General features: G+C 38.0%; 2 protein-coding genes across 4 annotated transcripts; both read left to right on the forward strand.

The window, feature by feature from the left end:
- The first annotated feature begins 4,095 nt into the window (after positions 1–4,095).
- LOC120734391 (nectin-3-like protein) lies at positions 4,096–7,965 on the forward strand. Of its 3 annotated transcripts, none has more exons than XM_040033195.1 (6): positions 4,096–4,205; positions 5,594–5,708; positions 5,827–6,174; positions 6,640–6,749; positions 6,844–6,993; positions 7,280–7,965. In XM_040033195.1, the coding sequence occupies exons 2-5, from the start codon at positions 5,627–5,629 to the stop codon at positions 6,985–6,987; spliced, it is 684 nt and encodes a 227-aa protein (XP_039889129.1). In that variant the 5' UTR covers positions 4,096–4,205; positions 5,594–5,626; the 3' UTR covers positions 6,988–6,993; positions 7,280–7,965. The 3 variants fall into 3 exon arrangements, with proteins under 3 accessions (XP_039889129.1, XP_039889131.1, XP_039889130.1); XM_040033197.1 differs by having other exon boundaries at positions 6,935–6,993; XM_040033196.1 differs by lacking the exon at positions 4,096–4,205 and adding an exon at positions 4,257–4,357.
- A 1,137-nt stretch (positions 7,966–9,102) lies between these two features.
- rab38b (RAB38b, member of RAS oncogene family) lies at positions 9,103–16,086 on the forward strand. Its single transcript, XM_040033198.1, has 3 exons — positions 9,103–9,695; positions 11,264–11,541; positions 12,925–16,086. Exons 1-3 carry the CDS (start codon positions 9,467–9,469, stop codon positions 13,072–13,074), a joined length of 657 nt encoding a protein of 218 aa, XP_039889132.1. The 5' UTR covers positions 9,103–9,466; the 3' UTR covers positions 13,075–16,086.
- The last annotated feature ends 317 nt before the right edge of the window (positions 16,087–16,403 follow it).

Genomic DNA, 16,403 nt, shown 5'->3' on the forward strand with positions numbered 1-16,403 from the left:
ACCTTATGCACTTTTTCTACTGAAAAACTGCCCTAACATGTAATATTGTGAGACCCGCTGGATCCAGATTGTAGGAAGAAGCAAGAAGGTATTTATGCGAAAATCAAACAATTTACTGCCAATCACAAAAGACATGAGAGCGCATTTTGTATCCTGATGCTAAACGGGGAAAAATGGTCAAATGCTGCAAATCAGCCATCAGGTTTTTCTCTTTCTCAGTGACCTTTTTCATGTACTGAGGATCAAACACCTCCTATCCCAAGAGGACAGAAGCTTTTTATGTCTCAAGGAAGTCAGACATTTTCCCAGTGGACGCGTTCATCAGGTGTCTAACCCACAAACAGCGTTCGGACTACTTGGATGTCTTCTTTAATTCTTTGATCTAGTTGTGACTCAGTTGAATGTATAAGTTTCAAGATCTGTAGTGGACCAAACTGATCTTCCACCTCAGGATGTGTTCAGCTGTAACGTGCTGAATGACTGTCGTCATGTGGCGGATCAAAATGTCTCCAGTTTGCATGATGTCAGGATTTGTTTACACTCTCTGAGGTATGTTTGTAATGATTTACTTTTTAATATCGTAATGTCAAAATACTATTATGAATATATACAGTAGCACAGTAACAATACTAATAGTGATATTGATGTGCTTTTAAGGTTAGTTTAAGGAGGAGAGAAGCAAATTTAAATTGCGCCAGATTTTTCTTTCTACTAAAAAACAGTTTTTTTAAGCCTTGCTTTTTACTTATATGTGTGCCAGTGCATTGAATTACTTTGTGGTTATGTAAAATATGCTACTGAAAATCTTACTGTAAGCCTATTCAAATTTCTTATGCCTGAATATTTTAATTCATTTGGTATGCTTTTTTTTTGTTCTTCTTTTTTGTCTGCACTTTTGCCTCTCTGAAGTTTAAGGTCAAGAATAATATGGATTCATAGGTTTGCAGCTTTTCAGCTTCTAAGACGTAACTGATTATACTGACATGGTAGCTAACATATGTCTGGTTATCAGACCTTTTTCTTTTTACTATTTCCAGTCTGGCTTCAGTCCCTAGCTTCTTTTTTTGTCTGATTTTTCCATACAGACAGGAATGCGTTAATGTTTTTTTGAAATGTGCAGTATGTTTTTTCAATATAAAAAAAAATGTTCATGGATAGTCGCCACATATGCATGCATGCAGCTTGTACCAGTCGTGCAGGTTCATTATAATATATGCCACTATTTTCTGACATGATTTAGAGAATGGTTGTCTTATGTTTTTTATCCGATTTGCAGATTTAATTCACAGCTTGGTCTTCTACTGCATTAAAGGTTTACATTCAAAACTAGCGCTTTGTAAATTATTGTTAATAGCTCTTATTTACAATGAAGGAATGCAGAAATGCTTCACAATGAATATGACAATAGTGATTAAATTTTAATATTTAGAAAGTTGAAGTAAAATGTAATATCTCTGTATAACTCACAACTAGTACTAACAAATGGCAATCATTTTATAGGAATTTATGTTTTTATTGTCGTTTTGGTTTGGCAACTGAGTTTTTTCCACAGTGTATTTTTCCTCTGGCTGACCAAATCCCTATGGTGGGTTTCTGTTCCCTACTGGATTAGGTGGCTGCTCCACAGTTTGGAGAACCAATGTTTTAATGAGTCGCATCTCTTTTTAACACTGAAAACTGGATCGTGTGCACCCTTTCTGTCAAATCATGCTGCAATACTTTATAAACCTAAGGGAAAAGGCATTTCTAGGACGTTCTTTATTAAATAACGTGATATAATTTTGTATGCCATACACTGTAGTCCAAAAATTTATAGTGAGATTACGAGTTCAAAAGATAGCGGGCAAGGTTTATTCATAGTTGGAGCATAATAAGCTTAAAGTAAAGTAAGTAAATAAACAGCTTTCTTAGGGCTCTAACTGGCTTGCAGCCAGTCTCCACTACATTCCTAAATTTTAGTAGGAATGCAGGTTACTGTGCGTTAATTTCTTTCTGGAAGAAAAAAATCAGTGATTATTCTTTATTTTCATTTAACTGTAAATGATGAGAGAATTGGGAATAATAGTGACAGTAATTCATATTCACTAATCACAGTGATTATGTGAGTGCCAGACATTTTTCAGATATCCAAGACTCACTTCTTCTGTTCTTTACAAGGTTTGCATGCATTTGTTTATGGACAGCTTTCTTAAGGTTTAACAGCATTTTCATTGGATTGAGGTCCAGGCTTGAAATGTGCAACATCTTGATTCTTTTTTTTTCCAGTTATTTTGTTGTGGATTTGCTGCTGTGCTTTGAACCATTGTCTTGGCATGAGCCAATTTCAGCAAAGCTGTCGGAGAGGTGGCCCCACATTTGACTGTAGAATGTACAGAGGAGTTTACCAAGTCCTGTGGCTGCAAAACGAGCATAAATCATCAGTCCTTAACCACCGTGCTTGACAGTTGTTATCAGGTGTTTGTGTCGATATACACGTTTTGCTTCTCTTTCATATGTGGTACCATTATGGCCAAACATCTCCACATTGATCTAACCTGTCCACAGGTTATTTTTCCTAGAGATGATTGTTCAGATGTAATTTTGCAAACCTGAGCTGTGCTGGTGTGTTCTTTTTATAACAGGACACTGGAGTAAATTCTCAACCATCTCACACTTCTGTTTAATCGGTTTTCTGTTTGATGTTTATTCAGCTGATTGAAAACTATAACTTTAATCTCAGCCAAACCGTTTTATTCAAGAACAAATAAAACACTGACTGAAAAAAACAAACAATAACATTTTGAAGTTATCTGAGTGACTTATATATCATGTTTAACCTGAGTTCGCCGGCTCTAGTGAGCCTTGAACCCCCAGCTAGCTATCAAGCTAGTGGGTAACAGACGTCTCCGAAAACGGCGGAGCACTTTTGCAAATATGTGATATCTTGATAAATCGAGCAGATATTTGAAGTTTACACAGCTACATTCTTAAAAATATCTTGAAAGTTTATTTTGTGACCCAGAAAGGGTAATATTAAAACTAAGTAGCTGCCGCCATTGCTGGAAACTGGAAATGGCTGGGCCGCAATATGAATTCTGGGATAGGTTGGGCCACGAAGGATACACCAGACCCATGCTTAAAATCTGGGGAAAAAGAGGACACATTTGTCGGCCACATATTGAGGAGCCTTTGAATCTGGACAGCCTTCGTCGCTTCGCTGTAACGTAATCAGCCTTCAAATCCGGCCTCCAGGATGCAGACCCTGAATTTGGACACAGCTTCTACGATACCAGAGACTGCTTCTTCTTCTTCTTCTTCTTTGGCATTTAACGGCAGCTGGCATCTTTGTACATTCATTGCTGCTATCTTCTGTTTCAGTCCGTTATTACACTCTTAAATCCTACTACTTATTCCTGCGTCTTTCAGGATCTTATAAAGCTTTAAACTATTAAATTAGTTGTTGACGATTTTGATAGTCAACGTAATCATGACTAGTCGAATATCGTGGCAGTCCTACTCTGGATAACTGTTTTTGTCATGTAATTGGATTGCACTTTGTCAGGCCTCTACCCTAAGACCTGACCAACTTGGGTGTCCCACCTGAAGGCTAAGCTACTGATGGTCTAGCTTTTATGGTCACTATGGCATGCAAACCCCCTGACCACGTTAAGGTGGCAAACCGTCAGGGGGAAAACAGAAAAGCAAAAAAAAAAAACCTAAAATAAAATAAAATAAAACATTGCTCATCAGATTCTAACAACTAAAGAAAAAAGACATTTACCTCAATTGGATAGCCTATATCGAATATATTCAAAACCAACAATAACACTTCACACTTTTGCCAATATTAACAAAACTAAAAAGGGTAGGTTCTAAAAAAGAGAGAGAGAGAATTCACAATGTTTTGAAAAATAAAAAGAATAGAAATAGAAGACTAAAATAAAATATCCATCCAGATCTTTACAACCAACAACATAAAATATATCTTAATTGGATGGCCTAATTCAAATAAATTTTCAAAATGAAGTAAGAATAAAATAAGACCTCTCAATATAGCCAGTACTTAAAAAACTAAAAAGGGTTGGCATAGTAATAAAAAAAAAACAACCTGTTTATCACGGTTTCATGGAAACTCAAATTGACAGACAGACAATAAACGCACCTCATTGCCTGCCGTAGTCAAACAGGAGAAAGTACGTTCTTCGCTGCTGCACTTCATCTCAGAGGTAGGTTAATAAATTGGATTTAACTTAACCACAATACTTTTACATGGGCTCTTTATCAACTTCAGTTCAACTTGAAGGCGGAGGCAAGATGCGTTTAGCAGGATGTTTAGTTGGGGGTGCTGTGGTAGCCTGCGTACAAAGAGTGCACGGAGGTAAAGAACGAACGACACGTGAAACCTATCATCTCGTTTGTGCCTTTTCAAGCGGATTTTTCAGCTACTGTAGTAAATCTTGTCCATGTTCAGTTTGTGGGTAATCTATTATTAATCTATTATTTTCTTTCTCAACTTCTAAAAGTTGACTTAAGGGGGCAGGACGTTTGTTTAAGAGGGCATTGCCCCCTTTCCCCCACCGTATAGCCGTCCCCGTCTGCCACTAGTCTCCACAGTCTCATTGTTGGGTAACTACCCAGAGCTTGACTTTTGGAGCTCTGCATGAACGAGCTCCAATGTACCTCAGTGAACATTTTCATCAATACATCCCCAGCATGTCCCTGAGCTGATATGGCCAGGGCCTGCTGGCTGTGCTTCATACAATACTGAGAGCTAAAGGTGACAGAGCTTTCACAATATTAGTCCCCAGATGACTCTCTCCCTTGAGCTTGAGATCTGTGGATTCTGTGAAAACTTTTTTTTTTTTTTTTTTTTTTAAAACCTTGATTTTGGGTAACTCTTTGTCTTTCTGTTTTTAGCATATTTATATTTATTTATTTTGAAAAGCATACACTGATGTATACAAATAATGTTTATCATAGCTGTATTTTTACACTCAAGTGACAAACCCCTCAAATGGCCATACTAACCATGACAGTGGAAAGAGAAAGTCAGTAATATTACTAGAGCATAGGTGTCTAACTCTGGCCCGCGAAGCCATACCAAATTACTATTAGAGCTGGCCTACTGGTATTATACAGCTTGTATATTTATATATATTTGTTTAGTATTAAGCTTTGCTTGTTCCATATTCAGTTTTTCAGCAAAACTTGTTTGAGTCCATAAGAAAAAATTCATTCTTATATCTGGGGGAAGATTTTTTTTTTTTTTTTTTTCCAGTAAATATTAATGTTAGCCCGCGACTTTGTTCCAGTTTTGAATTTTGGCCCACTGTGTATTTGAGTTTGACACCCCTGTACTAGAGGATCAAAAAGAGAGGAAGCATGAATGTACGTTAGACAGGTGGTTTTAATTGAAATCAAACATCAACAGCTTTCTGAATTTGTTAGTTGTGTCTTTTTGTCACAACTAACTAACTTTTTTTTAATCACAAAGCTTCAGAAATACACACATGAGTCTCTGTGTGGCTTCGTGTAATGACAAGCCATCCTGCTAGTGCTGCCCGGTTTTCAAACCTCAGTTAACAGGCAGTGTATCGTTTCTGTCTTTCCTCAGTTAGGCACAATACATTCAGCCTGATTGGCCATAATGAGTATCGGGACCTTGAAAATGACTGGAAATGTATTGAGAATGGTTCTCACTCTTCTGCTCCTTGCTCCTATCAGTCAAGGTAATTCTTTATATTCTGTATATATCCTTTTGTGCGTGCCTGCGTGTTATGATGAATCAGCAAAGATGGGTATTCGATACCAATATTGACTTCTAACACTATCTGATGTGTCTGACAGGGATCCAGGGTGTTGAGTTGTTCCATTATGAAAAGATGGAAGCTGTAGTGGGCCAGAATGTTTCCTTACCCTGCACTTTAAAAAGTGCTACTGATAACAAGATTGTTAGCATTGAATGGCGTAAGGAAACAAATAAAACTACAAAGCTGGTTTTGTACAGCCAATTTTATGGATTCCATCTATTCTGGCAAAATATTACCATCCAGATTGAGAAAAATGGTACAGATGTCCTGGGTTCCCATCTAAAACTTTCTGATGTGAAGAAATCGGATGAAGGCATCTATGTTTGTGACATGGCCACCTTTCCTGATGGATCCAAAAAGGTTAAAACACAGCTAATAATCAAAGGTAAGAGAACCTAGTACACACAAAGCCATATCTAAGTACCTAAACCAGACTTTGTAGACCACCCAGGATTTAATATTTAAATAGAAATACACAACATCTTTCTATCTAATGCTGTATTGTAAATATTTCACATTACTTGTGGTTTCATCAGAGCACTCAGTCTCTGCCAATCTCAGCAGTTATTTACTCAGCAAATCCAAGTAAGAACGAAAAGAACACATCTAGGAGCTCTGCTAAAAGACAGTTTTCTTTTTCATATTACTTGTCTCATAACACACGACACAACACACTCTTCTGTTCAGCGGAAGGGATGTTGTGATCACAACACTGGCAGAAGACATATTACAAAAATGTGCTTTTCACATCACTCAATTGGTTGATTTTTATTTATTCAATTATTATTTTTTTTTACATTTTTTTTTGTGTGATCAACAAATCTAATTAATCTCATGTTTTCCTCAATAGATGACATTAAAATAACATGTGATGTGAATGGCACTGTTAAAGTCCATAATGGAGAAAATGTGACAATTCGCTGCACATCATTTCCAAACGCACAGTACAGATGGACCAAGGTAAAGGAAACTTGGAATTTAAAACTGAATTTAACTCTGACTTCTTTTCAAAATAAAAGGTTTTTATGTGCTACATAATCATGCTTTGCCCCAGAATGATGAACTGTTGTCAGAGACTGAATCTCTGGAGCTCTGGTGGGTGACTGATGCTAATGCAGGGGTTTATACACTGACTGTCAACACAGGAAGCAAACGTGTGCGCAAAGAGTTTGTGGTCACAGTGCAACCACAAGTTTGAAGACAGGTGAGCGTCTTCAGTTCATTGCTGCTCTTTGCCTCTTTGTGTCATAATAAACGACATTTAAACTATAAAATCAAAGCCTCAAATCAAAACGGGTAAAAGTCTTACTATCTGTTCATTTAAATGTCCTATGCCTGCTTACATTGGTTTTTCTGTGAAAGACATAAAAAATAGTGATATCTGTCAAAATAGCCAATAGATGTGCATACAATACCTGCACATGCTTTATAGATTTAAGTAACTGTCTAACAAAGCCACAAGTCAATATTTGTGCTCTGTCTCTTCCTAGGATGGATCTACCACCTCCTTTCAATTTCCCTCCAGCTTTAGTCAAGTATACAGCTGCAAGGTAGAGCAAGACTACAACAGAGCCTTTCCCCATCTTTGACACAGATTCAAATATGAAATATGTCAGTTCATTAGCTGAAAAGTAAAGTAATAGTAGGGATAGGGTTTAAACCATGTCTTCTCTTGTTACTAATTAGAAACCAGTACAAACCAGAAGTTTTGCAAATGTATCTCTGTCTAAAGGTGTTTTCAGGATTTTTTTTTTTTTTTTTTTTTTTTTGAATGAGGTGGCAATTGTTGATTTATTTTTGTGTGTATAGCTTTGCAGTTGTAGCTGTTGATGATTTCAATTACTTTTAATTTTAATATATTTCTCAGTACCTTGAGCTATAAACCAACAATTAAATAAAATACAAGTACATAAAACCTGAGTAAATAATCCTGTATATGCTCTGATCCAATTTCCACAATTGTTTTTTTTATTTTTTTTATTATTATTATAATTTGTATTTCTGATTTACTACGTTTTACAGACCAATAAACCACAAATGCTACATTTCTGCAACATATAAATTCTTCATATAGAAACATTACCTGGACAAAAGTATTGGGTTACATCACTTAATCTCTAATTCAGGTGTTTTCAGTCCCATTGCCACAGGTCAGTGGTGGAACTGAAAAATTTTATATGTGGGGCAAGAGTGGCACACATATAAAATTTTTCAGTTCCACCACTGACCTGTGGCAATGGGACTGAAAACACCTGAATTAGAGTAGTATGTGAAAATCCCCCACATGGAGTCAACAAAATATCCACAAAAACACTTTAAAATTATTTATTGTATAATTATCTCTTCTGAGAAAACAAAGGCTACAAGAGGCTTTTGGACAAACAAGCAATTAGCTTTGCAACTATTTTAGCCATAGTATTTTAGGTCTGATGTTTGTGCCATTTTTGTAAATACACGTGTGAGCAATAAATGATCAAAAACCAGGAATATGATGGATATTGTTTTTAAGAATTTAACCTTCTCTGTATTTTGTTATTTTGTTTTATGGCTAGACAGAAAGCTAAATAGTATCATGTTTTGTCAATGCTATGCAGGCTGCAGCTGTACTCTGCAAAGGGGTCAAATAGCAATACAAAGGGAAATTAAAACTATACACTTGTAAAGTTAAATAAAAGTTTTGTCATTGTAATATTTTGAAGCAACATAAAGCTCTGCGTTTGCTCAGTATGTGAAAACTCTAAAAGGCTGTGCAACATAAAAAAATTTTTTTTATTTATTTTGAGCCTCCTATCCATACTGCTATAAAAATGCAAACATATATTTCTTGGCTGAGCTCACGCACAGGCATTTGATGATTCTCGCACTCCTCCAGACTATTTTATATTCACACAATAACATAATGTGGCTTGAAGGCATGAGGGCTGGGTTTGCAGGAACATATGTACAGTAGATTCACAGTCTCACTGCATATGCATCCATGTAGATCCTATTAAAGCATTTAATATTATTGCATCCATTGTATACTTCTGCAACCAACCTAAGTACGTATATGCCAGCACTTGTTTTTGTTTGTTTTATTCCCCCAGAGAACAGATAGCAACTACCCAAACAGATGAATATCCAATTCAAATGTGGTTCAAATTTGAAGTTACAGAATAAATCCGTTTCTGTTAACTGGCTAAAACTAATCACTAAGAGTATTTTTGATACAGACTCACTTATCCACCTCTGCTCCTTGGCTGGTCCATGTTTAGAACACCGTGATGTTCTTAATTAAAAGTTATCCTCAGTTACCCTACCGCAATACAAAACGGCACCAGTGTCTGTTTTGTAATTTTTGTTTTCTTTAAGAGCAAGATTCGGGTATTGCTCTTGTTAAGTTAGTGCTTATAGTTTCGTTAATATTTAACGGTCAGACGAACTTGTGATGCCAGCACGTAAACGGTTAACCCGTTGTATAAAGGGGCAGTACAGACACTCGCAAAGTCTTGTTACTTCACTGACGTCTCATCGGAGTGGCGAGGCGAGGTCACAAGTTCCCAAACACAGCCCCACAGCAATCACACACTCTCGCCACAGGGAGGGCGGAGAAAGACACGCAGGAGACCAGGGGAACGCACTCGAGCCAGGTCAGAGTTACTGAAAACTGCTACCGCTGCTGAGCTCTGACAGGTGGGATGACCAACTATCCTTCACACTCCAATGGTATGCAGAGTCTCCGGAAAGAGCACCTGTATAAGGTGCTGGTCATCGGAGACCTGGGGGTCGGGAAGACTTCCATCATCAGGCGCTACGTCCACCACACCTACTCCACTAATTACCGGGCTACGATCGGAGTTGACTTCGCCCTGAAAGTGTTAAACTGGGATTCAGAGACGGTGCGGCTCCAGCTGTGGGACATTGCAGGTAGGGCAGTGAAGAAGCTGAGTGTGTGTTACGTGTTGTATCTGTCTGTAGGTGTGACAGCAGGCCAAATAAACTGGCAACTTGCTTTTCCTCCACAAAAGTTTATGGGGGGTGTAAGGGATCTGTATTGTACGCCGTTTACACCATTTTCCCTCCTTTTGGTATTTTAAAATATGAAATGTAAAAGAACTAGTGGAGGAAGAAAAAGTTAGAAAATTTGTAGCAGTGCTGCTTAGTTCCTGAAAAAAAGATCCTTTGGGTAGATAACACGTATCTTCTAAGTGACAACGAGGCATGACTCTTCTATATTTATGAAACGTTCACAACATAGAGATGCACTGTCACTGTGGAGAGCTGGTATCTGACACAACCCACGTTCTCTCTCTCTCTCTCGCTCTCTGACACACACACACACACACACACACACACACACACACACACACACTGCTTAGACAAGACCAGCACACTGTTGTTCAGTCATTCATTTAAGGTATGATGTTGCATCATGTGATTAGAGCCATGTGAGGGAGATTTAAAGGAGTTACAGGAGTGTTTTGTAGCCCTAATAAAAAACAAAACCACCTTACTCAGTCACAACAAGCAAAGTGAGACACACACAGAGGTACATGCCTTATGGGTTTAATTTTTCTTCATTAAATTAAATGATTATGTCAGGGTCAAGTAAATATAGTAAGTCACATCTGATTTAGTTTGTCTACCTGGTTGAATTAATCCAGATGGGCAGATAGGCACTGAGGAGTGAAACATTAATCCTCTTTTCATCATGCGGGGAATACATTTCATATGCTTTGATTGGAAGTCATGCAAAACTTTAAAGCGCACCCTAGGCGTACTGAATGACAGTTTGTCAAGTGACAAATGTGACACGTCTGTCTGTGACTTCTCTTACACAATGGCAATTATTTATATACAGCCTTGCACGAAAGGAGGAAGCTATCAATTTCCCCTTACTTATGATGGCAAATGGCAACACTTTGTCTTTCTCAGAGAGCTTTTATTAAAGCCAGAAGTGGCCTCTCATCCATCCATTAGTATTAACTTTTCTGCTGAGAGGACATTTCCTGCACAGCAAGCAGGATGCACACACCTACGCGCTCTGTTCCGGACCAACAAGTCAAATTAGACAGCATCACGCATCTCTGAGGGAATGTGTTGTTAACAGCTAACCTGCTCCTCTAATTTTCATTTCTTGCACAAGCTCAGATGAACCCACGTACATCCACGTGCATACATCTTCCATATAGATTTTTCACATGCGTACAGGGATAAATGCTGTTTTAACCTACTTGCAAATTGCATGTCTAAATTAAGCAAATCAAGCAGTCACATTGGCCATATGTTTATGTGCGACATGATGGTAAGACTACAGGAATGTGCTGTTTCATGGGAATGCAGGCACTGCTGACTGCAGTCAGCTGTATTAGTTGTTTTGCTGCAAACATGCAGGAAGAACAATGAAAATCTGTCATTGGATCTGATGCTGGCAACAACAACGCTGTCTTACGAATGAATGAATCTCCGTGTTTGTCTGTGTTTGTGAATCACAGGTCAGGAGCGTTTTGGGAACATGACACGAGTGTACTACCGTGAAGCCATGGGGGCCTTCATAGCGTTCGACGTGACACGGCCAACAACCTTTGAGGCTGTCGTTAAGTGGAAAGAAGATCTGGATTCTAAATTAATGCTGGCTAATGGAAAGAGCATCGCCACCGTGCTGCTGGCCAACAAGTGTGACCAGGGCAGGGAGCTGACCAACAATGGCATTAAAATGGACCAGTTTTGCAAGGACCACGGCTTTGTCGGTTGGTTTGAGACTTCTGCCAAGGTGCGACCAAAGTACAGTTATAATACGTTTGCTACAGTTTGCTAGTCATTTCCGAAGTATGGAATGAAACAGATTCTTAAACAAACACAGAACATACCTCATTTTCCTAACATCGTATAACAAACACACCCTTCCTATTGGAAGTCTTTTTAAGCTGTTATAGTTCCCATCTCTCCCACCAACATGTAGCCACAGCTTCCCTGCATCCTTCTCCACCAGCACCATAGCACCCAACTGTAAGCCCTGGGGGATATTGACTCATCTCTCCCTAATTTTACATATAATATATTAGCAGGGAATAATGAGCCAAGAGCCTAGATGCCAAATGCTGACTATATTGTGCTCCTTTAATCAGTCAGTCATTTTAAAATAGTCTTATCTGACTGAAACAGAGCTTTTTTTAGCTTTGTTCCTGAGTGTCAGAAGAGAAGCCAAACTAAAGTAATCAGTTGCTTCCCAGAGCAACCATTTAAGAAACACATACAACCCCGAGCAAGAGTGCAACTAAGGATACTTCTCAAAATATAAGCACTGTTTAGGATTGAAAGAATCCCAGCCATCTCTGAGTCACACTCTGGTCACTTTAGTCAGAAATGATCATCTCCATAGAGCTAACTGGGCTTTTATATGCTCATGAGATACATTTACAGTGCAGGGTTAGAAGAAATTCCATAAGTTATTGTTAACTGTCTGGTGTTCAAAAACTCCCACATCCTACGGGGAGTTCTGCTTCCAATCAAAACCCCACTGTTTTCAGTTCTGTTCTTGAGTGGGCATTATAAAACCTCAGTTTGATGACATATACATTTTCTACCTGCTTAATGTGCTGGATAATTTGTGTTTTAGGCACCATATAATTTGCTGTAGTTATGATATACATGCATTTGGTGTTCTGCGATCTTGACCATTTAAATTACTAGGTTTAAATAAAATGTTCACGCTCAGTACTCGGTGTGTTTGTCGACATTTCCAGAAGAACGCCATAAAATTGTTTTACTTTTATGCTGCTGCATTGAATTCTGCTAATATTGCATGCACTTACACATCTGCTGTTGACACTGACGTGTTGGAGCTGCTTGTGGCATCAAGACTCGACATTCTGAAAGGTCAAAGTTTATAAGGTGCAGATTTGCCCAGAAGTGTCAGAGGTAGACTATACAAACAGATGTACCCACTCCTTATGTGGAGCAGCCAGAAGAACGTTTACTGCATTTATTTAAAGACGTACATACATGATGGTGTTTCTGTGATGGTAAAAGCAGTCCGATCGGTCACATTTATAAAGGTGGGATCTTGTAAATGCTTCTAATGCTCTGTTAGTGTTCTGACACAAGGTTAATAAAACTGGGACGTTGTTTTAATGAGTTCTTCTCTCTCATATAGGACAATCTCAACATCAGTGAAGCTGCAAACTTCCTAGTCAAGCACATCATGGCCACAGAAAACGACATCCTGAAAACTGTGGTACCCGACACCATCTCTCCGCAGCTCAACTCCAACAGGCAGATGAGCTGCTCTGGCTGCTTGAAATAATGAAAGGACAGATCAGTGTGAGAACTGAAAAAGAATGGATGCACAGCAGGACTAAGAGGCAAAGCCATCTGAATCTTACAAGGAAAGGGGAGCAGTGGTGGTGTGTACTATGAAACGATTGGAACAGTTTAGGCTCTTTGGTCCAAACTAGAGTTGAACATTTTAGTTTGTTGCGCTTTTGAGGAGCAAACCAAAGCTTGCAGACTGAAGTCACTTGAAGTTGCTCATTTATTTAACACTTTTTGTTGTAACGTGCCATGCTGCGAGTGTGAAGTTTTTGCCGGAATAATGAAATAACACTGCTGTCTGTGCTTTTCGTCACGATGTGGTGTGTTGAGCCAGAGAGCATAGACACAAATCTCTGGTCATCTCTGCCTATTTATTTTTTTTAACCTAATTAAATTTTTACTCTTACAACAACAGCTCGCTTTGAAAAAGACTGGCAACATCTTCACCTCATGAATGGTATGAAAGTTCTCCCGATACGCTTGATGCAACACACCCAAAGGACTCAATGCAAATACACATCTTTAATTTTATTCTGCACTAGCCAAAGAAAACAGTACTGACCTCTTTCAGAGGATCCCATTTATTTATTTATTTTTTTGCTATTTTCTAATGATGTGAAATTTTCACTTTTTAAAAAATAAATAAAATAAATCAAATAGGTTGTTTATATAATTAACTTTGAGTATTTAACACTGGGTAATGTATCAAGATAAACTGCTTCAAATCTGTCACACAACTAACGAACTTTAATTTGTTGGTTATATCTGTAGTAACAGTTTGGTTGTGGCAAGAAGCTGCAAAGAAGTGGAGTGAAATATTTTAGGCACACAAACATCCTGGAGCCTGCTTGGTGTAAACAGACTTTTATGGCCATGGAACAGACGTGCTGGAGCAATTCAAGTTTATGTGGTCAAAGATTTCCCAGACATGTCTTTGTCAATAGTAGGGGAGTGGTTGTCATACTGCTAAACACTGGGTTTTAGGCTTATAACATCTAAATGGTAAATGGACTGCTTTGTTATTGATCTCTCACAGTGCCTTACACTACAAGCTACACTCACAGAGCATCTTACTCACAAGGACAGTTCAGTTCATTTCAGCTGGAGCCGTGGACCAAACCATCAGTTTCCGATTACCAGAACTTCACAGTGTTAGTTTGGCCCACGCTACCTCCTGAGTCACACTTTTATCAGAAGTGATTATTAAGTGTCTGTGTATGTAATTTTTCTTCATCAGAACCTAACCCCTTGTATCCATGGTAACTGGAGTCTTTTTGGAGTATCCTCCAACATCTTTGTGAAGCTATTTCTCTCTGTTTGCAGGCACACATCAACGCTCATACCCATATAGGCAGATTTCTGTAATCTCTGCATCCTTGTTCCTGTTCTCCTCTTCTTTTTATTGTTTCACTGTGTTTTTTACTTGCTTAGCTATTTGAAGTTTTTCTTTTGTATGTTTTCTGCTTTTTTTCCCTTTTGCTTTCTTCTATTCTTTGATTTACATTTTATACATTAGGTACATTATGCAGATACTGTATACAGCATCTTTTACATACTGTGGGATTTAGTACTTAACCTGATTGTCCAGTTGCCTTGCATTGAGCCTGCTCCTGTGTACTACTTGCTAGTATTAGCCTCTAAATTCATGCCATTCTTTTTCTTCTTCTTCTGTGAATTAAGACAGGATTTGACCTGATATAAATTTAAGTTAGCTCTCATATCCTGATCTGGATCAGCCCACTAATCTGGATTAAATTAATTGTTTGGTTTGTTGGCATTTCTGCAAATGTACTATGAAAGGTTGCTTCCATAGCTGACTGAGGTTTATATGGCAGTGTCATGTGGTAGTGTGAGTTTTTATTGGTTATTTACAGCTTGCATAAGGGTGGATTTAAACAAGGGCCTCTCCACAGAAAAATGTCACATTTTTTAGCTCATCATGAGAGCGTCTGGCATCATGCATCTCTCATATGATATCAGAATGGCAGCGTTACACTTTACAGGCACAGGAAAATGTGCTGTGAGAAGTCATTGTATGGTGTGTTTGAGAAGCAAAGAAAGACTTAACATCACTTCTTTAGTTGTTATGCTGTGTGCAGATTGTACTTGTGTATTTATTTTAAAGCTGTGAAATCAGTTAACGCGTATAAACCATGTTATCTGTTTTTCTAACACTTTCATAAAACTTCATAAAACAATGACTTTATTCATCCACTTTAACCTGGAACAAACATTTATTTTCTGATCACTCTGAGGACCACTGTAAGACAGTGAACAGAAAATCAGTGTCTAACTTTTATTAGTTTAATAAAAATTAGACACTGAGTTTGTATATGTGTGTGTGTGTGTGTGTGTGTGTGTGTAAGGACTCTAAGATTCTCATAAGGAAGCCACATGATTGTTGATTAATCTCTGCCCGAGGGTTTAGAAGATTAGGTCATCTGCTTGTGGCATGTTAAGGCATCCTTACCAAGAAAGCATCAAAGCATTTTAGAGCTCAGTCATCTGAAAACTATCAAGTTGTATGTTGACGAAACAGGATTTCCAGAAAAGTGACAAAGGACAAAATAAGATAAAGAAAGTCACTGGGCTACCATGTGCTTCCAGCCAGAAGAGGTTCAGTTGTCTTTTGTCTATAAATCTGCGGAGCAGCAATCTAGGGTTGGAAATATATTTTTCCAAAGGATAAACACCTATTTGATCTTTTGTTGTTGTTGTTGTTATTTAAATTTTTATTTGGAATCAGGGATGTACATGCTGTTCACACCACAACAGCTTTCACATTATAATTTTCTTTGGTAACACATGAAAACCCAACACCAATGAAGAAAGTAAGTAAATAAGGTAATATTAACATAACTTTGAGGAGGTTAGCAAGTAGAGAGCGGAAGTATCTGCTCTAAATGATAATACATCGTCAATCCAGGATCCCAAGATTTAAACATTGCTCCTTTTCCTTTCCTTTCCTTTTCCTGTCTTAAAATAAATGTCAGCTTCTCAATCATGTAAATGTCGTGAACTACAGTAATCCAGTTTTTCACCATTTTCTTGTCGGAGTCAATTAAATTTTGTACAGATATTTGTTTTCAAACTCATCCAGTGTATCTGCTCTTAAACGTAAATATAAGATCTCAAAAGAAAAGGGGACTGTTATCTTAAATATTCTTCCTATAGCTATCTTTAGCTGAGACCAGTGTTGCTGGAGTTGTGGGGAAGTCCAAAACACATGAAAATGGTTTGTATTTTTTTCTCTATGAAACCTCCAGCAACACAATTCTTTATTTAGGAAACTACTTTGTGCAGGTGTCCTGAAAAATCTTA

The sequence above is a fragment of the Simochromis diagramma genome, unplaced genomic scaffold, assembly GCF_900408965.1.
Source record: "Simochromis diagramma unplaced genomic scaffold, fSimDia1.1 OVJJ01000216.1, whole genome shotgun sequence".
Classification (NCBI taxonomy): Eukaryota; Metazoa; Chordata; class Actinopteri; order Cichliformes; family Cichlidae; genus Simochromis; species Simochromis diagramma.

Coding starts and splice junctions, on each gene's coding strand:
- LOC120734391 (XM_040033195.1), top strand. CDS start 5,627: ATGAGTATCGGGACCTTGAAAATGACTGGAAATGTATTGAGAATGGTT. Junction 5,709..5,826: donor CCTTGCTCCTATCAGTCAAG/GTAATTCTTTAT, acceptor TGTGTCTGACAG/GGATCCAGGGTGTTGAGTTG. Junction 6,175..6,639: donor AACACAGCTAATAATCAAAG/GTAAGAGAACCT, acceptor TTTCCTCAATAG/ATGACATTAAAATAACATGT.
- rab38b (XM_040033198.1), top strand. CDS start 9,467: ATGACCAACTATCCTTCACACTCCAATGGTATGCAGAGTCTCCGGAAA. Junction 9,696..11,263: donor CCAGCTGTGGGACATTGCAG/GTAGGGCAGTGA, acceptor TGTGAATCACAG/GTCAGGAGCGTTTTGGGAAC. Junction 11,542..12,924: donor GGTTTGAGACTTCTGCCAAG/GTGCGACCAAAG, acceptor TCTCTCATATAG/GACAATCTCAACATCAGTGA.